The sequence below is a fragment of the Lemur catta genome, chromosome 3, assembly GCF_020740605.2.
Source record: "Lemur catta isolate mLemCat1 chromosome 3, mLemCat1.pri, whole genome shotgun sequence".
Taxonomy (NCBI): domain Eukaryota; kingdom Metazoa; phylum Chordata; class Mammalia; order Primates; family Lemuridae; genus Lemur; species Lemur catta.
The window spans coordinates 36,760,253-36,785,364 of NC_059130.1; the positions used below are offsets into that span (position 1 = coordinate 36,760,253).

General features: G+C 45.2%; 1 protein-coding gene and 1 long non-coding RNA gene across 2 annotated transcripts; one reads left to right on the plus strand and one right to left on the minus strand.

Moving 5' to 3' along the window:
• Positions 1-7,654: 7,654 nt before the first annotated feature.
• Positions 7,655-17,367, minus strand: TOR3A (torsin family 3 member A). The gene is made up of 6 exons (XM_045547274.1): positions 17,071-17,367; positions 16,489-16,602; positions 14,642-14,907; positions 12,397-12,575; positions 9,365-9,489; positions 7,655-8,892 (listed from the first exon to the last, which is right to left on the minus strand). Exons 1-6 carry the CDS (start codon positions 17,348-17,350, stop codon positions 8,642-8,644), a joined length of 1,215 nt encoding a protein of 404 aa, XP_045403230.1. The 5' UTR covers positions 17,351-17,367; the 3' UTR covers positions 7,655-8,641.
• On the plus strand, positions 9,408-14,301 carry LOC123635262. Its single transcript, XR_006734087.1, has 3 exons — positions 9,408-9,648; positions 10,932-11,028; positions 11,266-14,301. It is a non-coding gene; the product is annotated as an uncharacterized LOC123635262 (long non-coding RNA).
• Positions 17,368-25,112: the final 7,745 nt, after the last annotated feature.

Genomic DNA, 25,112 nt, shown 5'->3' on the forward strand with positions numbered 1-25,112 from the left:
GCAAGCATACCTGTGGCAAATTCTTTAGAATGTCCTCTCTGGGGATGAAGAATTACATTTTTGAAAATGGACAAAAGGCATCATATGGAGCCCAGGCTGCTGTACATAAGGTGGGAAATATGTGTGTGTGTGTCTCCAACATGAGGTGAGTGTAAAGTCTCAAAATCCATGCTGAGGACAACTCCATATAAATTCTAAAAATGTTTGGAGTCAGGGTAGCATTAATAGAGTAAGTATGGATCCTCACAAGGAAACATTCTATTGTTTGGTCTTTGGGGTTTTTTTTTAAAATTAATTACTGCTTTTAGAGGTAACCTTAACTTAGTATGAATAGAATATATGTAAGCAGTGCTTCCGAGAGGCCCAATTAGAATGGCTGTTAGAGATCAGTTTATATACCTCTTCACACGCTACCTTTCCTCCCACCCATTTTTTACTTAGTTTATGAAGTCTCGTTTTTTAGAATCTTCCATGAAGACTCTCCCATTGTGATCTCCCTCATTGTATTAGACAGTCCCTGACTTACAATGGTTCAACTTACAGTTTTTTTACTTTTAGAAACCATACTTCAAGTACCCATACAACCATTTTGTTTCTCACTTTCAGTATTCAGTAAATTACATGAGATAGTAACACTTTGTGTTAGATGATTTTGCCCAACCATAGGCTAATGTAATGTTCTAAACATGTTTTAGGTAGGCTAGGGTAAGCTATGGTGTTCAGTTAGGTATATTAAATGCATTTTCAACTTATATTTTTAACTGACGATGGGTTTACAGGGACAGAACTCCATTATAAATTGAGGAGCATCTATACTTGTACCATGTCCATACCTGAGACTCTTGTCATTTGCTGAGAAAGTCAGTTCTAGAAACAAGGAAATCATTAAAGTGTAGTGGCTGGAGTCAGACTGCCTGGGGTTGAATCCTGACTCCTCCACTGACTAGCTTTGTGACTTTGAACAGGAAATCGAACAGCCACTTTATTAAGTTTGTATTTTATTATTCTTATATCTTTGTGATATTGTGATATAATAAGTATATATCTGGTCTTCATCCTGTTCCTGACACAGAGCTTCTAAAACCCTTAAAATTTCCTGGGGATAAGGATGAAAGAAGCATCTTACGTTATTAACAATCCCCACAATCCCTTTTCTACCGCACCTGCATTTGTGCTGATGTGGTGACTGTTGGAGGATGGGGACCGTTTGCCAGAGGAACCAACCCTGTGATGAGAAGGTTGAAACTTTCAGCCCCACTCCCTGACTTCTGGGGAGGGGAGAGAGGCTGAAGACCGACTTAATCACCAATAGCCAATGATTTGATCAGTCATGTATATGTAATGAGGCCTCCACAAAAGCCCTAAACGATGTGGCTCAGAGAGTTTCCAGGTTGGTGATGCATTGACATGCAGGGGGTGGCGTGCCTGGAGAGGGCATGGGAGCTCTGTGCTGCCCCCGCCCAGCCTGAGTGCCCTGCTCCACGCATCTCCTCCATGTGGCCGTTCCTGAGTTGTATCCTTGACAATATAGCCGTAGTAGTAAAGTGTTTCTCAGAGTTCTGTGCAAATTATGGAACCTGAGTTCCATAGGAATTCCCAATTTGTAGCTAAGTCGGACGTAAGTGTGGGTAACCTGGGGACCCACTACTTGAAATTGGTCAGAAGTGGGGTAGTCTTGGGGGACTGAGCCCTTAGTGGAGTTTGCATTAACTCCAGGTAATATCAGAATTGAATTGTGGAACACCCAGTTGGTGTCTGCAGAGAATTGGAGAATTGCTTGATGTGGGAAACTCACACATTTGATGTGACTGTTTAGAGGAAAGCTTTTTTTTTTTAAACATCTAAAGTTCTGTGTCCTGAGCACTTTATAAAGATTAACTCGTTTAATCCTCCCAACAATCCTTTGAGGTAGGTACAGTTATGCCAAATAGACACTAAGGTTTGTAAAATAAAATAATTCAAACTTAAAGCTGTTGGGACTTTAAATTATCCTGAGCCATGAAGGAACGTGGCTGTGCAGCCTGAGTTGCGTGGCATGCCGCTGCAGCTTCTGCCTTTTTTCCTGTCTGTAATTGAGACCAAATAGCACCCAAGATAAATACGCCTCCTTACAGAGTAATAAAGTAATCTTCCTTGGTCTGTAGCAATATGGAACCAACTAAATCCCCTGTGGTGTTTGCACCTGGTCTTGTATGGAACACGTCGTCCTGCTGGAACTTCTCTGCCTCTGCTTAAGTGACACCTCAACTCCTCCAGTTTGGAAATGCTGACCCCATTCATTTGGAGTTGATGCTTTCCCAGGTGGCCATCCTCAAGCTTTGCACTAGAGTAAACTCTATACTTAGTCATTATTTTCTAAATCTCATTATTTAAGGAAGACATTCTGACAACTAATGAAGGGACCAAAGTGGACCTCCAACAATCCCTGTAGCTTTGCCAGCAGCCTTGGACCAGCAGGAATGGCTCATTCTTCAGCCTTGCTGGAGTCCACCGGGATCTCTAGTAAGGCCCCTCTAGGTGTGAATCTTCCCAGGCTTGGTTGAGGATTCCGACTTTATTCGAGCTACACACACTCATAACTTGATGGGATTAGAATTGAACCTCTGCTGTAAGGTAGGAATTTTGTTTGTTATTCTCTAGAGATTTACTAATAGCAAATTTGTGATTTTCACTTTTCTCTGAGGTTTTTTTTTCAAATTACTTGTTAGAATTTTTACAGCCTTTTCTCTTGTTTGCAAAATTTTGGTCGGAGGAAAATATTTTCTTTCTGAAAGGGGGAAATGAATCTTTGTGGCTTAAGCCAAAAAAATTTATCTTAAAAAGTGGCCAGAGGCCTGGCGCAGTGATTCACGCCTGTAAGCCTAGCACTCTGGGAGGCTGAGGCGGGAGGATCACTCCTTGGTCTCAGGAGTTCGAGACCAGCCTGGGCAAGAGCGAGACCCCCATCTCTACTAAAAATAGGAAAATATTAGTCAGGCAACTAAAAATAGAAAAAATTAGCCAGATGTGGTGGCCCATGCTTGTAGTCCCAGCTACTTAGGAGGCTGAGGCAAAAGGATTGCTTGAGCCCAGGAGTTTGAACTAGGCTGACACCACAGCATTCTAGTCTGGGTAACACAGCAAGACTGTGTCTCAAAAAAAAAAAAAAAAAAAAAAAGGCCAGAATTTGAAGCTCAGTTCAATTGACAAATCTAAACTTTCTTCTCAAGTGACCAAAGAAGCGACAAAGGTCTTGAGGGAGTGTTGGAGCTTATCCTCGCTTGTGATGTGAAAGAAGAACATACAGGGAACCCTGCTTAATCCGGTGGTCACACAGAAAGGTTGATTACCTGGTCCCTTAAGCACCCAAGTTTCTTGGGATCACTGAGACACATAGGAGGGAAAAAATTACTCAAAGGTGACACCTTGAGGAGCTACTCCTAGAAGCAATACACTCAGTCCAAAACACAGTAGGTTTCTGGTCATTCAGGAAGGAAAATCTAAATTATGGGCAATTATATCTCTAAAACCAAGTCTTCCTGCTTAAGGAAAAACCCACCATTAAAAACACTAGCTGAATTTATGTTTAATACTTAAAGCACCTCTTTATGCAAATATTTAGAAAAATAGTCTCACGTAACTTGCAAAGGCCCCAAATTACAATGACCAAAATGGGGTACCTTTGAAATAGCTAGTTTATCTACTTGCTCAATCAGAAAACGCTGGGGGTGTAGCTCAGGGTAGAACATTTGAGTGCAGAAAAAAAACAGCTCTAAAATAAAATAACAGAGTTATTTTCAGTGGCACTTACAAGATTATAAAAGAGGTTCTAATAAAGTCATTTCTTTGCAAGAGGAGAACAAAAAATTGTCTAAAGCAATTTCTAAATTGAAAAAGACTGCCAAAAATTCTCCCCTCCTTGGGCTCCTCCCTCTCTTTTGTCAGAACTTCCTTGTCCAGACTTACCTCCCCTTCCCCCAGCCCTCCTCCTGCTATCCAGTCAGTATGCAAAATCTGGCCCTTTCTCTAACATCTCTGTTGTACCTATTGCCCCCAGTCATCTGGGCTAGTGGAACAAACAGACTAATCAAAACTCAGCTGGCAAAATTAACTGAAGTTTTTAAAATTCTGTGGCCAAAAGCTCTTCCATTGGTTTTGCTTAACCTAAGATTGACCCCTTTTGGTAAATACCAGCTGTCTCTGTATGAAATTACAACAGGCAGACCTATGAAACTGTCTCAAGGAAATTGTGAATCTATGATATCAAAAGGGGCTATGTTGTATCATTGCAGAGACTTTTAAAGGCAACTAACTAGAAACAGTAATTTAGTAAAAGATTCTTTCCACAGTGGGCTTCCAGGAAACAAAAAACTCAAGGACCACGGATTTCAACCAGACTTTGTCCATTTGGAACAGCATCTTTTAAAGGACTCTCCCCAACCAGGTGGAAGGGATGTTATCAGGTGCTCCTAATCAACCCTTGTGCTGCTAAACTAAAAGGAATCAATTCCCGGATGCATTCATACACTTAAAGAAAGCTGCTTCACTAATTAGGCCTTCATCTCAAACTAGTGCTCTGAAATTGAAATTCTTCAGAACCAACAAGGATGAGAAGACAATGACATGTGAGGTAATCAGCTTTCCCAAGACGCTGGACCAGGCCTGTACCTAAACAAATAGTTAATATTAATAATTGCTAACAAATGGGAAAGATCTTCCTTTATAAGTTCCCACTAAATGTCTTTTTGTCCTTAGTTCTTATTTTGTTGCTACTATTACCAGCTGTTGCCCATGAAACAAAGCTCTTCTTACAGTGGGCTCAGGACCACGCCGATGGATCACAAAACAGTCCTTGCTGGGTGTGCAGCCTTGTGTCCCTTTCCAGTGGCTCTGGCCTACCATGGTGGTTATCTCCTCTCCAAGGATAAGACTGGATAGAATATCAGAAATATATCCATGCCTCTCCAAAACAGTCATTGGTACTTGACACTAGTATAGCTAAGGATGGTGTGCATCACTGGCCTTTTAATAACACTTTACAAAGCAAAAGGCATGGAAAGAGCTTTTCAGAAAAAGACGCTAGTTCGTTAGCTTTCACACTGGTGCTACCCCAACTGAGAAATAACACAGCTTGATTTGGGGACAGTATAACATGAATTTGGGGTGGTTTTATCTGGCTTACCCTTCTTTTGTTCAACTTAGCTTGCCCCTTTGAATTGGGAACAAAAATATCACACCAAAGATACATGGGCCGATAGCATTAGACATACAGGATGGATACCCAAAGAACAGTGCATCCACATTGTTATATTACAAAGTGCTGAGTGGCATGCCCCTGAACGAGCATAGGGACTACATGGTTATTGGCCAGCTCCGAATGGAATGTCTTGGCTGTGTAACACCAATCTATGGCCATGGTTACCTCCAGGATGGTTAGGATGGTGTTCTTTAGGTTATACCTGGGCACAAGGTCGAATAATTCATACCCTTTCAAAGCCCACAAATCTTCCTCATTGATAAACTCATTGGGGTAGTTCTGTATTCCATTGGTGTGATCATTTAGCTGCTATCTTTTTGTGACAGCTGGGTATTGAGGATGTCCTTTGGCATGTAGAGGCCCTAACTAATTATATTAATACAAAAAACTCTGTTAAATGATAGCTGCTTGGTTGTCTTGTTACTAAACAATGAAGTTACTTCTATAAAAAAGGCTGTATTACAAAACTCTATGGCTTTAGACATACTGCAGCCCAAGGAATAACCTGTGCTATCATAAAAACTGAGTGTTATGCCTCTATCTCAAATGAATCATATTAACTAAATTAATGGCTAATATGAAAACCCAAATAGACTTTCAGATCCAACTCTATCTGTAAACAATTGGCCAAGCAGCTGGTTTGGATCTTGGGAAATGTGGTGACAAAAGCTTTTACTTTTCCAGAAGTTATAATCATTCATTGTGTTTTGTCCTGTTTTTGTTTTCACTGCTTTTGTGGGATTTGTTTGCAATGAAGTCAACATACAGCTAAGAAAACTGAAATAATAGTTGCTCAGAGAATGACATTAACTGAAGATACAGCTGTGTAGCCTGACTCAGCTGAGCCACTTCCCTTACACTGATTTAATTTCGGCCTATACCCCATCAACTTTGTAGCCCGACAAATTCCCCACACCACAGGACATGACACTCTAGAAATAAGTCTTCCTAGTGACATGGGACTAAGCTCCTGAACATAAAGGGACCCAAACTGTTTGAGTTCATCTAGGATGCTTTCTTGAAAGATCTTTATAACTCAGACTTAAAGGTACTGGAACTTTAAATTATCTTGAGCCTTAAAGACGCGTGGCTACCCAACCTGAGGCTGCAGCTGCAACTTCTGCCTCCCACCAGTGAATGATTAACATGAAAAGACCCCTCAGATTGCTAGGGCTTCTTATGGAGTAACAAAGTAATCTTTCTTGGAATGTAGCAATCTGTAACCAACCAAATCCCTGTGGTGTGTGCACCTGGTCTTGTATGGAAAATGTTGGAATCCTGCTAAAAGTTGTCTGTCTCTGCCTATATAAGTGAAACCTTAACTCCTCTGCTTTGGAAGCACTAACCCAGTTCATTTGGAGTTAGTGCTTTCTTAGCTGTCCATCCTCAAGCTTTGCCTGCAAATGAATTCTACACTTAATTATATTTTCTAAATCTCATTGGCAGGTTGAACTGCCTTCCCATAGTCTCACTGTGGTAAGTGACAGAGGCACAACTCCAGCCCAGCCAGTCTGGCTCCAGAGAACATGTTTGGAACCACTGTTGTTTGCTGCTTCTCTTGCTTCCCAAGGTGGGAGGTTCAGATCTTATATTTCTGATGCCAAACATGACTGGCCAGTGCTAAAAGAATGTCAGCTGTTCTGTGTCTCTGACACTGAAAGATATAGAACATACCTTTTATACTGTGTACTTACAGAGCTTAGAACCTGGTGTGTAAGAAGATCAGGTGTCCTGCGTATTCTTTTTGAGATGCTCTAGACAGACAGTGAGACAGCAGCTAACCTAGCCCCCATTTGTGCAGTTAGCTTTACTTTTGTCCCATGAGTGGTATGAAACTAAGTTCCTTTAATTCATTTATTTGAGTGCCTAATGTGGCTCAGGCTAGGTATTAATACTTTCAAACCTTGAGGCAGTTAATTGAGTAAATGAACACAGTAAAGTGTTGAATGGGGGAGAGACAGAAGTGTTCAGTTTCGCAAGGGCTAAAGGAGAGGGGGTTGGAGAGGGCTTTAAATAAGAAGGAACATGGCCAGGCGCCATGGCTTGTGCCTGTAATCCCAGCACTCTGGAAGGCCCAGGCAGGAGGATCGCTTGAGGTCAGGAGTTTAAGACCAGCCTGAGCAAGAGCAAGACCCCATCTCTACAAAAAATAGAAAAATTAGCCATGTATAGTGGCAAGCGCCTGTAGTCCCGGCTACTCGGGAGGCTGAGGCAGAACTGCTTGAGCCCAGGAGTTTGAGGTTGCTGTGAGCTATGATGATGCCACTGCTCTCTAGGCGGGGCAACAGAATGAGACTCTGTCTCAAAAACAAATAAGGAGGAACATTAGATGATGACAAATAAAAAGACCCATGTGTTATTCTAGAAGTGTGGGAGAAGGAAAAGACGCAAGGGAAAAAACACATAATGAACACTATGTGCATAAGCCCAGTGCTTCACGTTTACACAATGCCATTTAATTCACAAAATGACTGCTTTCCTTTTTAAAGCTGAGAGTACAGGAGTGAATGCTTTCATACAGAAGAGCAATATGCTGTGGAAGCCTCTTCGTTAAGAAGCTGGTGCAACCCAGCTCAGCAGATGTGGCCCCAAACCAAACTGGCGTAAACTGGAAGACGAGCACATCCCTGCCAGCTGCGTGAGTGCCAGCATTCACCCTGTCTCCACCAGGCCCCAGCAGGATTACCTGGCATTTGAAATTTTGCTAAGTGAGCACAATTACTAAGTCTCAGAAAGCAGGCCAAGGACTCTAGAAAAATACAAAATTTTAATCTCTATATATGACATAGTCATGTCAAGACCCTGAATTTTAAAAAATCTTTTTCAATCTGTAGAGCAGAGTAAGTCTTAGCCAACACTGACCTGATGTTAAAAATATCTTCCTCTGTGCACTTTTCCCTTCAGCCTGAGGCTTTGTTGATCTGCTCACAACAGAAGCTGCTCAACTTTCCTCCGGGAGCAACCACTTGAAAGCCAGCCCACCCAGCTTGCAAACCTGAGGTATACTCTGTACTCCTAGGTGACAGAATTGCATTCTTCCCTGCTCTGTAACCCAAGAATCCTGCAGCCTCTGAAGCCCAAGTCCAGGCATCTGCAAGGAGGAGCTGAGGTGCAAAGGAGACTATCTGCAGAGTTGTAATGAGCCCTTGGGGTTTGTTGATCTCCCATAAGGCTTGCTCCAACCACCTAGCCATTTTGTAATGTGTGTCTTTAAGGCACCAAGTGAGCTTAAGAATTGGCTCTGCTTCTAACATAAGGACTTCCTTTTACACACCAGTTGTATCCTGGTAATCGCTGGATGCCAGTCTGCCCCTCCCACACCTTACAGTCCCAAGCAGTGCTCTCACAGGTCCCCGGGTCCCATTAGTGTAAGTAAGGTAGCTCCAAGAAGTCTTTATCTAGCCTTCATGGCAGGAAGTAGGTAATTCTCTGGGAAATAGATTTGCAGCCCTGAGAAGAGAAGAGTTGTTCCTCCCTGGGGACATACACCATCATCCTGGAGATTTCATCCAGTGCCTCTTCAGTGTACTGCAGCTCCTGGCTCAGGAAAGCATCACGTACACACAGCCTCACATGACGGTACTCCAGCGGCAGGAAGGGGACAAAGTAGTCAATCAGGTTGTCCTTCACAAGACAGCTGTGGCCAAAGCCACTGTCTGAAATCAAGAGCAAAGTTACATGGAGTCTGACCTGGGGCTGAACCCAGCTGGAGTTTTAAGGTGTCCCCAAGCCTAAGGCCTGGGCAAGGTTAGATCTTGATCTCGTATGCCAGCAACTCCAGGAGGGCTATCTGCAGCATGTGTCTCTACAGCTGTGTGTCCTTTAGGTAAGGAGGGCCAGGGTTAACTATGGAAATAGCCACAGGTAGAGCAGGGCGATTGGGAGCCTGCCTGCCAGGTTCACAGTTTGGTTTGATGACAGAAAGCAGAAGCTAGAGCAGTCAGACCTCTGGCTGGAGGCTGAACCATCAAGGTTCTCACAGTCTCTGCAGGCTTCGGAGACCACTGCCTGTACTTCTAGGGCCAGTGCGAACAATTCTCTTTCAAAGCAAACACAAACCCAACATAAAAATACAAATATGGCTCTCACCAGAGGCTTATTTTCTGTGTGGCTGGAAATGTTACTTACCTGTGGACTCCACAATCTCAGCGTGGAGGTGGGGTTCCAAGTGTTCTATTGTAATTTCTTCCCGGGACCATCCAGCTTTAAGCAAATTTAGGACCACCTCATTGACGATGTTGCCTCTAAGGTTACTGAAAGAGATAAGAGCTTGTTAACAGATTTCTCTATTTTTATATTTAGCTTCCGAATGGGCTGCTTGACCACTGAAGCCGATGCATCGGTGCCTGGAAGGATGTAACTTGAGGGTCTTGGGCCTTCTCTCTCCCAGGAGATCTTGTCATAACCCAAAGGTCTGTGCAGAAAAGACACTGTCCTGCTTTGCCACCCAACCTCCTTCTCTTGCTCCCTTTGGAAAACACTTACTGAGACTATGCTAGGTGCAAGGAGCATGGAGATGGTAAGACATGGTCTCTCCCTTGACTTCTGTGTTGTCAGAGGGACAGGCATGTGTGTGATTCCAGGCAGTGTGGCAAGTGCTAACGTTGGAGCGAGTAAGGTCTAGGGAGAAGGCTTCAGAGGGAGGATGAGGCTGCTGGACAGACACAGACGGAGTAGTCACCATCAGACACGAGGCACGGAGGGGTGTGTGCCAGGCACAGATGCACCAGAGGCTTGCAGGGCTCAGCGGCTGAGGGGCTACAGGAACACAGGGCGAGGCTGGGTGAGGAGGCCTTTGTCTGCCATGTACATGGATTCTAGCTTATGGGCCATGGGGAACCATGGGAGGGTTCCGAGCTTGGCAGTATGGGGTGACCTGATCAGCTTTATGTCCCAAGAAGATCATTCCAGGGCTGCAGAGGTTGAAGAGGCACACGATGGCTGCAGAAAGCTAGTCACAGAGCTTTTTGCCAACAGTCCGTGTTTAATGGTGGTGTGGCAATGGAGAAAGGATGGAAAGGAGGATTTAAGAATTAGTTTTGGAGGTACAGTTGAGAGGACCCTGTAATTGATGAGTGTGAGAATTGAGGGAAAGGAGGTCAAAGAGAACAGGTGTTTGCTTGCCTTGAGCTGCTTGCTGTCCCCTCAACACAGGTGGAATGTAGGAGAAGGGCAGAGATGAAAGCTTGGTTTTATGCTTGCCTGTGCTCTCTCTAGAGGTTGTAGTATCATTAGGCAACTGGAATTATGGGTCCGAAGCACAGGAAAGAAGACTGGGTTAGAGATATGAGGGAAAGCACAGATAAAGAGGGAAGAGGAAATCGTAGAGCCACCAACAGAGGAGCAGGGAGGGAGGTGGTAGAGACCTGCAGCTGGGAACTCTTCCTCCTCTTGCCCTCGATAGCCTGTGCGAACTTCTCCCCTACCTCCTGGCACTCCTCTCCCTTCCTGGGCTCTGGCCTCACGGCTCGGCCAGCTCCTTCAGAAACTGAGGCCTTGCCCACCTCCACATTCTTGTACTCCCTCCCCTGCTTCGTCCTCAGATTCGGTGGAATGGGGGAGGGAGGGGGAAAGAGGGGGAAGGTGGTGGCACGTTAGGGCTGGGGATGTAGTATCTCCCTTTCTTTCGCTCACCAAGCTCTGCAAGTCCCCCTGACACTCGCAGGTACACTAACTCACGTCTTTGCTCTTTTAGCATGTGCCTGCATCCTGTGAGCTGGAGGCCCCCAGTACAGGGGAAGAGCTGAGTGGGTTCTCTCCCTGCCTCCTTCCACAGTCTAGAGGCCAAGCAGGTAAGGCAGGAACGCAAAGTTGTCTAGCCAAGTGGTCCCATGGCTCCTTCCTGGAGGCGAAGGAGCCAGTGTGTCCCTCACAGCCAGAATTTACCAATGGCCATGAGCCCCCAGCTGGAGGAGCCCCACAGGAACAAGAACAGTCCTCACCCCTTGACAAGGGCAGTTGCTCAGCCAGACTCCCTTTGACACGTGCACTTGGAAAAGCTGCTTACAAAACACTTCTGCTTCCTGCAGCTGCCACCCGACTCTGCACTGCTGCAGGAAGGCCTGCCAGGCCACACAGGAGTGGCCAAAACTGCATCAGCCGAGGCAAGACCCGACTGCCATCTTTTTTGCGGGTCCACATTGAAACAAGATCTGCCTTCCACAGCTCACCCCTTCACACACTCCAAGCTTGGATGAAAATCAGCAACACTTCCCCAACCACACACTTCCCTGTCCTCACAGTGTGTGCTCTGCAGCCTGGGAAACCCTCTGGCAAGCAAGTGCTGGCTGGGGAAGGGTGTGGGGGAAGAAATTGACTTCCACCGAGTCTGCAACAAGCTGTTGTGAAGCGTTCAAGTTGGACCAACAGGGGCCCCAGCCTGACTGCTGACTGATGTAGGGCTCTCCCAGGTGAAGCCTCCATTAAAAGATGGAGTTGGACAAGTTACTTCTAAGTTTAATTCCTGCAAAACCATTTAAACAAAAGCACAGAAAAAGCAGTGTGGCGAAGTGACTGGGTCTGCCGTGGTAGTGCTGCCAATCTCACTATGGTACTCAGAATGTGATTCACTCAACACGTTATGCCCTGAATTTCAAGCCAGTGACTTCCTCTCATGATCAGAGAAGCAGCAGACCATCTATGGCTGGAGGAAGAACTGGCCATGTTGGACTTAGTGGGAGACCGTGCCTTCCTTGGGAATTTCCAACAATAGTTGGCACTTGATTTCAACTAATGGACTGACTGGGAAACTGAATGTCCTTCGAAGGGGGAACTCTCAGTGTATGAGCGGTCCCTCCCTGGACAGTCTGGGGGAGCCTCCCAATCCTACAGAGCCACGCCCTAAGGGTGGAGGGCGAGAAGAGGGACACTGCTGTGGCTCCAGGCTGGCCTGTGAGTTAATTAGCCAGCCTGTGCTGGGGGGGTCAGAGTCCCCCAAAAGTGCCTTGGGGGTAGAATTAGGCAGGAGCAGGGAGACCTTAGGCTTCCCACCCTGCTTCCACCCAAGCAGCGAGGCTTCCATTTTCTCTATCAGAGTTTGTGTTGGTTTGTCCTGAGGAAGAGCATCTGTAGCCTGGGAGAGCATGGAAACCCTCCCCCACCCACTAATATGCTCCCCTCATCTAGCCCTCCTGACTGCTGTTCCTCAGACCTCATCTCACCTGAGAAAAAGAAAGATGGTTCTTGGGGACTTGGCCCTGTGGCCCTCAGGGACCTGGCGTTCCAAGTATGGCCTAAGGACCTCCAGTAGCCCCGGGTGCAGCTTCTCAGCCTCGTCGAAGATGAACAGGGTCTGGGGGCAGAGCTGCTGCGTCTCCTGCATCTGGCCCAGCAGCTGCTCCTGCAGGGGATACAGGGAGCTGCTGGGAACTGGTGGACACAGTTCCACCCCCAGCCTGAGGGCGTGGCTTCTGCAGCAGATTGCTAGTGGCCCGGTTTCACCCCACCCCCCCAGAACTGCCAAATCCAAACCTCTGGGGACAGAGCTAGGCCATTGCATGTAACAAGTTTCACAGGTGATTTCTCATGCACTCTGAGGTTTGAAAGCCAAACGAGGTGGAGCTAGCCTGGGTGGAGGGAGAAGGCCTCTGGCCTTCGGAAAAGGTCCCAGCTGCAGCCTGTTCTCTCCTCTCCAGGACTAGGTCCCATCTCGGAACTAACTGCCAACTCATCTGCCCCAGAGGGTAGGAGTCAGGCTTTAATCTAGGGGTGATGGGCAGAGAGGTTCATGTGCCCAGAGGTAGCCACAGTCCCCTGGCCTGAACTCCCAGGAACAAAAAGTGCCCACTGGCACCGTGGCTGGGCTGAGATCTCAGGGGAGCAAGCCTGTTGAGGGCCTGTCTGGGGCCCAGCCAACCCGCAACTTAGGGGCCCCCACAGGGGGCTGTGCTGAATCCCCCAGAAAAGACACTGAACGTTGAAAACATGGTTATTTGCAGTGTTCATCAGAACTGGGCAAGTAATATATTACTTGGGGCCAACTCTCACCCCAGAGCCCACACTCCCTGTCCAGGGACTCTGACTTCAGCTCCCAGGCACCCAAGTGCTTGAGTATGAGAGTGTGTGTGTGTCACTTTTCACAGTGGAGATGCTTAGATCCACAGCAGTTTTGCCACCGTCAGAGCCAGACAGTTCTTCCTGCGAAGGCCCAGCTGACCGGCATCCTGACTTTAAGACAGCTGGGCTTCAGGGCAGTTCCCCCGGCCCCTGCCCTCTAAGGCCATACTGAAACTGCCAGGAGACTCCATCCTCAAAGGCTTGTATAATCTTCTGGAAAGCCAAAGAGAGGTGCAGTCATCTCTGTCATGCTGCAATGGGGGTTTGGTCATCTTCTGGAGAATTTTAAATACCATGTGTCTGCATTGGAAGAAACCCAAAATAGGGGAACAGCAAAGGAAATTTCTGTCCATCTGCTTGCTGCTATATAATCAGCAGATATAGGAGGACATGGAAAATCACTTACGACATGAAGTGCCTATTTTTTTTTAAAAGGCAGGATGTGCAACTTTCTGTCCATTATAATAATTACAGTGACATAAACAGCATGGGGAAAGTTTGACAACAAAGGAAGTATACTAAAAATGCTGGTATTGTTAGGTTAGTTCCAGGTGGGAACCTGAAAAGTATGTATAGGACAAAATACAGTTAATGTAAAACTTAAGCTTATAAAACAACAGCAGCAGGAGTCTGGAGAGTCCCCAGATATTGTAAATCTAGCAGACAGCTCCAGCCAGCACTCCTTCCCCTGCTCCCGTAGGGACAAGTTTACCCCTCCCTCTCTCTCCTGATGAGGACGACAACGGAGCTGCAGGATAGACATCACTGGGGCAGGGGTCCTAGGAGCTGGTGGTTTGAAAAAGAATTAATCACAAGCAGCTGTTCTGGCCACTTACTCCCCCCGAGAAACCCTCTATAAAACCCAAGGCTCTCCCCTTTTCTCTCGTAGACACTTTTTCGCCTCCACCCATCTGCACCCAGATGCTCAAAATAAACAGTATTTGCTACACGTGAGGCGTCGTGTGTGTTTCTCTCTGGGCTCCAGACCTAGCAGTTATTAGCTAACAAGATTGTGTCTGTGTGGGGAGATTATAATAAAGTTTTTGCTTTTCTCTGTTCCATGTTTCCTGCGATGTTTTGCTACTTCTCTAACAGAAAAATCACGCGGCTGCTCTGTTTGAGCCTAGCACCTGGCCTCTCGTGTGTGGCTGTTAGGGAGGCAGAGCCAGGGATGGTGTCTGGAACATCAGTCTTTCTTCTGGATGCTCAGGGCCTCCTCTGTGAGGGGTGCATGGAGCGCGTCTCCATCTGTGACAGTGTCTGTCGTAACAGCTGCTTGCCCCTGCCCCCAGCACAGAGGCCTCCCTCGAGTCCTGGTGGGGAGAGCTGCCCCGCACTGCCTGGCCTCACCTTGTACAGGTCCACATACTTGGAGTGAGGAAAGTGGAACGTGGCGATGAACATCTTGACACAGTCACTCTTCAGCCCATCCCGATACAGGTTCTCCGCCAGCATCCGTGCCACGAAGTTCTTGCCTGTGCCAGACCAGCCATGGAACGACAGAGCCAGGGCCTTGTCTGGCCGGGGCAACTCTAAGTAGTCCCTCACTGTTCTTAGGACCAGCTTCTGGACCAAATGCTGACCATGCAGTCGCACATTCAGGTCTGACTCCAAGCCTAGGGGTAGGAAAGAGAAAGTCACAGTGAGACTGTGACACACAGGTACATTCCCTGCCAACAGCCCAGAAACCAAAATTCTGAATATCTCGGAGGTGGGATCAGTTATTCATCCTGTTTGGCCTTAGACCACAAAGCCAGAGGGCAGAACTTGTAGCAGAACGGATTCAAGGACTATTTTCTGAAGAGTTTGAGAAATCAAGATTGGACTTGGAGAATTGGAATCACCCTTTCCACAGACCCTGAAGCTATCCCAGAACAGCTGGCACAGACCTGTCTGGAGGAGGAACCCCCCTCCCCCGCACCCTAGGTTGCTCCCACCCATTTCAGGGCTCTCTAAAAGCTTCCTGGAGAAGCCTCAGTTCGTTCTTTCTAATTCCATTCAGCAAACACTTGAGAGCAGCTACTGTGTGCAAAACCCTCTGCTAGGCCTTATTTCCTGTCAGCCATGAGGCTGCAGGATTTGGAGATTGGGGATGGGGTGCATGGTCCTTTATCAGAATAGCTTCAGCACTTGGGGCTAAAGATCACCCTCTGAGAGGCAACATGCAAATCAACTACAATATGCGGAAGCGGCTGCAGCAATATGCAGCGGCAGAAGGCACATCGAACTAGCATGCGGTTTTCAATCCCTGGGTGGTTAATATGAGTTAGTTTATAACCAGGACCAGTCTCCAACTTCTCTCAGGGAATGGAGCCACGGAGGCATTCCCACTGACCCCAGATAAACCAGGAAGCCCATGTTGCATCACAAACACGTTTGTTGGCTAAAGCTTAGAAAGGGACACTTTTAATCACAACCTCTACAATATCTGATCAGTTCTCTCACTAGATGCTCCAACTACCTTCTGAGAGATTGCTGTTTCTGTTTAGAAAGAAAGGTGCTCTGGGCCTGATGCTCCTAAAGGGTTGTAGGTGTTGGATTAGGAATTAATCCCTGCAGAACTCTTAGCACAGGGCCTAATATATGGCAGGGACTCAACAGATCTGAGCTATTCTTTCCTCCTTGGACATACTCCAAGGGGTGGCAGGAGGACATGGTGAGGGGGTAGGTGGCAAATGAGCAGCGGAAAACCTCAGTGTAGACGAGGGACAGACAGTGACAATTAGGAGCCTGTCCTACATCTCTTAGCTGGGTGTAACAAGGTCATGACATTCCCATGGATCCCCAAGATCCATGAAACAAGTTCTGTCTGCCTGAGCGATTCAACTAGAGGCTAAAGGGGCTTCTAGACCCTGGTTCGAATATCTTGGTGCTCCTTCAAACACCAGGATGGAGGTGCTTTGGCTTCTGTTCCTAGGTGGAAGAATGCAGAATTAATGGCACCATTAATTTAATATTGGTGTCACATTGTTCCCTTTGTTAGAGGGTGTTATTTCTGGAAAACCTAAAAGTTCCAAGTCTTGCCCAAAGAAGATCCTCAAATAATTGCAGAACAGACTTCAATCTTTTTGTGGCAGTTCCTGCTTGGTGTGAGGTTGGGCAGAATGATGAAAGGTCCCTTGCAGTCTAGCCATTTCCCCTGAATGGCCTGCCCTCCCCACAGATCCCCAGTCCCTTTCGGCCTCGTGGGGTCCAACCTGTGAAGTTGTTGGAGATCCTGCAATCCCGGCTGTGGCAGCAGCCCCGAAAGCTGCAGTACCATGTGGTCAGGACATCCAGGTACTGCTGGCCCAACAGGGGAAGGCTCCAGCCTGAAAAAGGAGGGGCTGTGAGACAGAGACCAGACCATCTGCTCCACGACAGTGATGTGACAACCCTGCTGTACATTTTGTTAGGGACAGAGCCAGATCAGAACTCAAGTCCCAACTCCCAGCCCACGCTCCGCCCACGGCATGTCGTCAAGCACTGCCTCCATAAGCAGCAGAGGAAGGAGAAGGCACTTGAGGGTGGGGGACCGTCACCAGGTGTGTCCACAGCGGAATTTCCTTCAAGACATCAAGAAAGTGGGAAAGAGCAGCGTCCTAGAATAACGCCACAGTATGTCTGCAAGGAGTCGGGAAGCGGTGGGGGGGAGGGCAGCCGGGCCTATTCCTGACCCGGCCCGGCTGCCCCTGCCCAGCCGCCGGCTGGCTGCTGAGATGGCCCCGGGCAGGAGCGCAGGCCTGACAGCCCCGCCCCGCTGGAGGGCCGGGCGGTCGCCCGCGGGGACAGGGTCTTACCCGGGGGCCCCGCGGCTGCCTCCCCGTCGTCCTCGCAGTCGTCCGGCCACACCTGGCAGCTGAGGAGCGCCCAGTACCGTTTGGAGAGGGCCCCGGCCGCCCGCAGCCGCTCCCGCAGGCGCTGGAAGCCGGGCCAGGCCCAGGCCGAACCCGGTTCGTGGGCCCCTTCCCACGGCTTCGCCGCGCCGCGGTGCCCAGGCGCGCCCGGGAGCGGCAGCAGCAGCAGCAGCAGCAGCAGGAGGAGGCAAAGCCCGAGCGGGCGCCGCCGCCGGGGAATCATGGCCGCCGCGCCCTCCTGCGCCGGGGGGGCGGGCGTTGCCATGGCGACCGGCAGCCGGCCGAGCTCGCCAGGCACGTGACCGGGGCGGGGCTTGGCACTGTGGTGGAGTCTGGGAGGGCGTCCGGTGGCGGGCTCAGACCCCGTCCACGCCGCTGGCCTCCGGGAAGCTGTCTCTTCTGGGTCTGGGGCGTGACTGTGGTTTCAAAGATGAAGCCAGGTCTTGAAATGGCCACTGTAGCTGTTACTCCGCTGTTACTTTCGGGCAGCTCTGGTGGCCCTTCTGAGGCTACCAAATAAGGACACCCGTTGTGGCCCCTCCCGCGTCTGCAAGTCAGCTTCCCGCCAACCTGTCCGAGGACGCTGGGGAAGCCCGCGCCGCCGCGCGGGAGGCGCAGCCCCACGTGGGCGGGAGAGCAGCCGGCGGAGGCCAGCGCGGCGGGGCCCCTTGTGTGGCCGGGTGGCCCGGCTCTTCTGCTGAGGGAAATGAAACAGCAGCCAGTAACCAGCGGGTGCCATAGCTGGGAGTCCGCCAAAAGCAAGAGGAAGCTGATGGGCTCCAGTCTGGAAGTATTTGGAATTTGGAAATCCCCCAGTCATGAGTAAGTCGTAAGGTCTCATGTCAATGTAATTATAGCTCATTAAAAAAAAAAAAGGCTAACTACTGTGTGACTTTCTTGGTTAGGTTTGCAACTTTCAAGTGCTTGTGACTGTAAGCAGCCCATGAGATGCCACTGGCGAGACTTGAGGGCCTCTTCGGACTCCCTTCTCCGTAACATAGAGCGTGGACAAGGCTGTTAAATTTCAGAAGAGCTTAAATGCATGTTTCCAAATCGTCTGGGCTACTGAAGCCAATGGTCAAAGAGCCATCTTGTCCTAGGAGGAAACTGCTGTCTAGAGAGATTAGAGAACTTCACTAATGCCCTGTTTAGTGGCTTCAAGGCTGGGCTTTTGAAGGAGCTCAGAAAATTCTACCCCAAAATATGACTCCTTGGTATAAAGAGTATTTTGAATTGCAGGCCCCTAGAGATCAACAAAGCATTGGAGGGGGCTTTTCCTCTATCAGCATAAACCGGATTGACTTACCCATCCAAAGATCAAAGGGGGCAATTGACTTCCCTTCCTCTCCCTGTTATTTCAATGTATTGCAGAAGGCACCCAGACTTGGCCCAAATCCTTTAAAACATAACACCTGTGTCTCAGGTTAATTTATAGGTCAATCTGTTTTCCCTATCCATTCATCTTCCCTAGCAACCCTTTATACCCCTAAACAAAATTACCTACACTCATTTTCCTCCCTCCACTCTGAAAGGCATGTATAACAATATGTGAACTGCACTGGGATACTGAGGAATCACTCTGTGATTTTTCTCCCCATGCACGTGGTAAATGAAGCCTTCTCATTGATCTGCCTTAATTGTGAGTTGATGCTTCAGCGAACTTCAGAGGAAAGAGCAAGTTTCCCTTCCCCCCTACGCTTTCCAGACCGTGAGGAGAATGCTAGCACCCTGTCTCACAGACCACAGGCAAACTGACGCATGTGCTCATCCCAGTCAGTGCCAGGTCTGCGCCATCTTCAGCAGCTCACCAACTCTGCCCTGCCTTTCACTCAGCTACAGAAACCAGATAAGCACCTCTCTTAAAACACCATGAGAGTTAAGATGAAAAAATAATGTGATGTTTGTATATTGTGCCTTAGCCACTCAAGGTGATGTAAAATGGAATCCAAACTTTTCGTAGAGCAGTGGCCATGGCCCCGGTACAGCGTTATGTGCAGCCAAGCTCCTGTAATCCTCCAGAGGACAGTAAACAATGAATAAACCATTGTGCTTATTTGAAAACTGAGAACTCGCTGAACAAATGTTGTCTGAGCATGAATGGCAGTGTAGTACAGTGATTAGCTGAATGGGCCCTGCTGTGTTTTATCTGTAACCGGGGGTGTTACTTAATTGACCTATACCTGTCTCCCTACCTATAAAGTAGTGTGAACTAAAATAAAATTTTAAGGCTCACCCCTCAACAGCTGACTGAATTGCTTGCCAGGAGGAGGGAGGTCAGGCATGCCTCATCATGCCCCGCTCCTTTGGGACATCCTTTGTAACCCATTAGCAGGCCTAAGGGTATTCAAGACACACCTGCAGCTTCTCAATTTACTCAAGAAATCTAAGTCTGGTGGCTTACTTCTGACAAACAGCTCCTTCTGTTAAAACATTCCAAGACTTTAGACAAAGCTTCATGTCTTTAACCAATTACGAGTCAAAAAATCTTTAAACCCACCTATAACCTGTAAGCCCCCCCCCCCTTCGAGATGGCCCACCTTTTCTGGCCAAGCCAATGTGTGCCTCCCATGTATTGATTCATGACTTTACCTGTAACCCCTGTCTCCCTGAAATGTATAAAACCGAACTATAACCCAGCCACAGTGAGTCCACTTGCTCAAGGCCTCTTGGGTGTGGCTCTGGGTCATGATCCTCAAATTTGGCTCAGAATAAATCTCTTTAAAATTATTTTACAGAGTTTGGTTTCTTTTCCGTTGACAAGATTGGTGCCCAGGTGTGGGGCTCAGAGAAGACTCAGGACCTCCGAAGGAGCAGCCCGAACATGGCGCCAGGTACCGACATGGCCCTTTTAGCCCCTCCGACTCCGAGCTTCTCCTCTGGCGTAACTGGTAAGTCCTCCTGAGCTCTGGACCTCCTGTTTTTGGTTGATGATCTTGGTTTACTCTGAGCTGGTTCTTTTCCTAGGAATTGTTGTTTGGGATCCTAACTTTGATTTGGAGGTGCATTCTAAAGGGTCTTCTCCATTGTCTTTCTATCCTACAATTAATCTTGGTTGGCTTTTCTGTACATTTTTGAAAGAGGAAACTGTACTGTCTTGTTTGTAGATAAATGAGAAACTGAGTTCCTAATCTCCGAAGAGAAGGGGTATCTTACTCCTCCCAGCTTCAGCAGCCCTGGGTGACCGGGGTACTGAGTGGGAGTTGCCTGGGGCAATTCCCCGAGGCGCCGGTGGCCCTATAGGGAACCCCCCAACAAATTAATTAAAAGAAGGCTCCTCCAGGAAACGCTTATAGGAGCTGATCACTCAGCGTTTTGAACCCTCTCGGAGGTACTAGACCTCCAAGAGAGAAACTGAGACACGAAGAGGGTGGGACCGACTCAGTGGTGAGACACTGAGGAGTCCCACCCACAGTCGGCACACTCTGATCCATGACACCAAACCCTGTATTACAGTTCAGTAGCTTCTTTTAAAGAAAAATGAGAAATCTTTTAAAATTGAGGAAAGACAAGGAGAATGACCCTCGTTGGGCACCCCAGTTGGTTTGTGGCATCTCTACTTGCAAGTATTTTTGTAAATGAAAAGATTCAAAGGCATGCCAGGTTTTCTAGGGCTCCAGGGTTTCTAGGGCTCCAGGGCTCTAGGGTTTTTCTAGGGTTATAGCTAATTCTTGTGCACAAATTTTTACGAAAGGGCAAATTACATCAAAGAAAATTCAGAGCTCAAATGGTTGACCTACCACTGTAGAGTTACAATGTCTCAAGCTATTTCTCTCTCTCTCTTCTGGCTACTCTAAAACCTGCTTTTTCTGTTGATGTTAAAATAACTCATTGTTTATGGTATTTACTATTGAAAGGCTACCTGGAGATCCTGATGCCAGTTGTAGCTAAAATGCAAACATTAAAAACTCATTTTAAACTGAAGAAAAAAAAGGGTAAAGGTTTTTTTTTTTTTTTAATCAAACTGCCATGGAAACTGCTTTACCCAAAACTTTGATCCACGGGCCTAATTAGGTTACTTGTTAGGGCAACTAAAGTTTGCCATCTGAACAAGTTCAGTTTTGTCAGAAGAAATTTGGATCCAGCTGTCTTTTACAGACTGGTGAGTTTGTGTTACCATCTCATGGCTAGAGTTCTAGGGTAAAATCTGTGAGAACTTTGTGTGTGTGTGAGAGAGAGTGTAAATGTTTACGTATGTTTTACGTATGTCATGTATTACATGTTTGTGCTCATATGGTTCCGGACTGGCTTAAAAATAAGAGAGCACTCATAAATTAAACCCAAATGGTTCACATGAATTTAGTAATCTTTGGTAAATAAACTGGGTTATTATTTTTTTTAAAAAGGTGTTATTAGTAAAGTAATAGTAAAGATGTTTTCAAATTGTCAGCATACATTTGTTTTTACCTGGGTTTTACTGGACGTTTTATGTTCTTGACGTGTCAAGATTTGACATAAAGGTCACAAAAATATAAACTCAGCCAAAGACAAAATAGTGTGTGATTTTTGATAAGTAAGGTAAATCTGAGTTACCAACAAAAAATACCTATGTGTTTAACTTTAAGGTAAAAATGCAAATGTGCCTAAGTGTCAGCAAATTGGAATAAATAAAACACCAAGTAGAGCACAGTAACCAAACTTAGGGTCAAAGGTTTATGAAAATATTTTGGTTTTGGTCTTTTAACCCTAACTGCAGATATAGTTTACTTCCACCGATTCAATGTCTGTAGAGAGGTACACAGAAAGTGTTTCTAACTCACTATCATCTGATATTAACAGTACTGTTAGGGATTCAAAGTTGTCCTAGAAGTTGTAGTTAGAAGAACTTAAATTGGAAGCTTCAGTTTTCCCTTGGTCTTGTCCATTTCTGTCCCACTCTTTACAAGCTAGCCAGTTATGTGTACATTATGTTGCTATAACAAAGTTTGTGCCTAGGGAAAAAAATTCTAAATTATTAATTTTTGTGTAGTAATTTAAGATAAAAAGTGAATAATGGTTAAAATCCAAAGAGAATCTCCTTATAAATGTTGCATGTACTCAAGTTTACATCCAAGAAAAAAAATTATTTTGAGACTATTTGATTGTTTTTAAGACAGCTTAATCTTGATCCTCATGTAAAAACCACGTTACCACTGTGTATCATTGTTTGAGGTTCTAAGGTTTGGCACCGAAGGTTTTTTCCTCAGTCTACAGTCCGGTTGATGAGATTCAGAAAACTAACTTAAAATGAAGGCTTCAGGAGCAAAAATTTTCTGACCTTGCCTTGTCTGCCTACCTCTTGTACCAATCTTCCCTGAAACTGGCCATAAAAACAAGAATCCCTCGACCTAAGGCGTGTCATAAAGGCCAGAACCCCTTTTTCTGAAAGCTAGCGATAAAACCTAAAATTATTCTATGTAAAATGGCCATAAAGTAATTATCTGATCTACTTCATTTTTACTTTCTTTTACTGTAAAACCCTATTCCAGAAAGGGCCTTGCCCTGCACTGAGAAGGGAGGAATGCACACTCAGAGAGGCCAAGCAGAATCTAAATATAAAAGCCATGTGGGATTCTGCCACTCAGCCTGTTAGAATTAGTTCACACCCTCTTTGTCCAATCATATTTCTACATGGCTGTCCACGCTTTAAACATGAAAAAAAAATGGACAATTTCCCCTGCATCTTTGAGTGTCCATTCTGAAGGTGTCCGTGTATAAATTTTAATTCTTTCTCCTATTAATCCTATTAATCTTCATGTCAGTAAATTTTCAGCAAGTTTTTATGGGCCTTTCCTCCCAAACTTTTGGGGGCCAGAGACACTTTGATCCCTATGATGTCAATAGATTTTGTTTTGGGATGTGATGTTTTGGAAGGATCTAATTAACTAATATCTACAAACAGGATATTCTAAAATGTGTACTATGTTTGTAAAATTTAGAAGTGAGGTTATATTTGTTTAAAATAACAAGTCTTATTGAAATATTTATTTTTTCTTGGTAAGATTTATGAGTTTAAAATTAAAAAACCAATAACTAAAACTGTATTTTGATCTCTGTTCTGTGTTACATATCTAATTTACAGGGTATAAAAATGGTTAACAGAAAAGTAACTTAAACTCATAGCTGGAATCTAAGTGAACTGCTAAGATAAATAAGATAAATTAGTTAGATATAAATACAAATGAAATTTTCATATAATTTGAAATCTTAAAGTCGTTAAGTTAAAAGATAATCAAAATGTCTGGGTCATTTATAAGGTGAAACACTAAAACATTAGTTCTTAAGCATAAGTTTAAGCTTATACCTTGATATCTTATTTTTATATTTAGGAATGCTAATAAAGTTGGTGACTAACAGTTCAAAGTTACTTTAACTTCCTAGGTTTTTCTAAGAGTTGACATTATGAAACTTCTAGATGAAAGGAAAACAATTATATACAAAAATTTTTAATAAAAATGTTATTAGTTTTGTTAAAAGATAATTTTGTCTAATTTATTGGTTTTTGAAACTACTTAAATTCAATATGTAAATGATCATTAAAAATTAAGTGGATGTAAAAGTTAAAGGTTATAAAAGATTTATAAAAGTCTTAACTTACAGTCAAATTGGTTAAAATTAGATGTATTTGTTTATAAGATTTTATTAAAATTAACTTTATCATTAATACACTAATGTAGTGAAATTTGGTTTTCTCTTTTGAACTAGATTTTCATATGATATAAATAGGAATAACAAAAGATTTTTTTATTCACCTTTTAATAAACTGCAAAAAGGAAGGGAAGGAAAGAAAGAGACAGATTCCGCCTCCTTATTAACTTGTACTTCAGTCTGTCTATTAGGTCTTATACTTGTTTGAGAAACTGAGTCTCCTCAAAGAATAGGATTTTTGGTCAGGCACAGTGGCTCACGCTCTGTCTCAAAAAAAAAAAAAGAAAAATAGAATTTTTATGTTTTAAAAAATATTTGAATTATCAGTTTGGCTATAATTTTATAGTAACCTGCAATCTTGCTTCATAACAAGTGTCTTATGATGAACAATTCATTACTTACTGCTCTTTAAGCTTTCACTAAAATTTAAAGTTAGTAAAAATAAGAATTCTAGGCCGGGCGTGGTGGCACACGCCTGTAATCCTAGCACTCTGGGAGGCTGAGGTGGGTGGATTGCTCAAGGTCAGGAGTTCGAGACCAGCCTGAGCAAGAGCGAGACCCCGTCTCTACCAAAAATAGAAACAAATTATCTGGACAACTAAAAATATATACAGAAAAAATTAGCTGGGCATGGTGGTGCATCCCTGTAGTCCCAGCTACTCAGGAGGCTGAGGCAGGAGGATTGCTTGAACCCAGGAGTTTGAGGTTGCTGTGGGCTAGGCTGACACCACGGCACTCGAGCCTGGGCAACAGAGTGAGACTCTGTCTCAAAAAAAATAAAATAAAATAAAAAATAAGAATTCTAGTCAATGCGTGTAATTCTATATATAAGGTGTACCAAAGAATAAGATAACGTCTTTAAAAAGAAAAATTATAAAAGAAAAAGAATGTGTTCTTATTAAAATATACATCTTTGTCTAATTCAAGGGTTATTTAAAGATTAAATCAAAATAAATTTAGAAAGAAAATAAAATCAAAATTCCACTTGTGAGTAAGAAAAAGATGTAAAAAGGCAATGAATATAGAAATATATTTTTGGTAAGAAAGGTTAAACAGAAAGAAAAATGTAAAGAAAGAATCTTGCATGGAATTTTTTATCCTAAAATGACTGGTTATTTAGGAAAAGAGAATGTTAGGACAAAACAGAAGTTTTAAGGCATGTTTGTAGATAGTGTATGGTACGTGCAGGTTAGGATAAAGTTTCTGAAAGGGAATTTAAGGAATTTTGTATGTGGTCCAGTTGGCTATAATTAAAAATACACACACACACACACACACACACATATATATATTTTGGCTAAAACAGATTTCTGTAGATAATTTACTCTTAATGAAATGACATGATGTACTCATTTTGATTC

Bases quoted from the DNA above. Each gene is read 5' to 3' on its own strand.
- TOR3A (XM_045547274.1), bottom strand. From the start codon at position 17,350: ATGATTCCCCGGCGGCGGCGCCCGCTCGGGCTTTGCCTCCTCCTGCTG. The intron at 12,576-14,641 runs GTGAGGCCAGGC...TATCCCCTGCAG, and splicing joins AGTATGTGGACCTGTACAAG to GAGCAGCTGCTGGGCCAGAT. The intron at 8,893-9,364 runs GTAAGTAACATT...TCTTGATTTCAG, and splicing joins TGAGATTGTGGAGTCCACAG to ACAGTGGCTTTGGCCACAGC.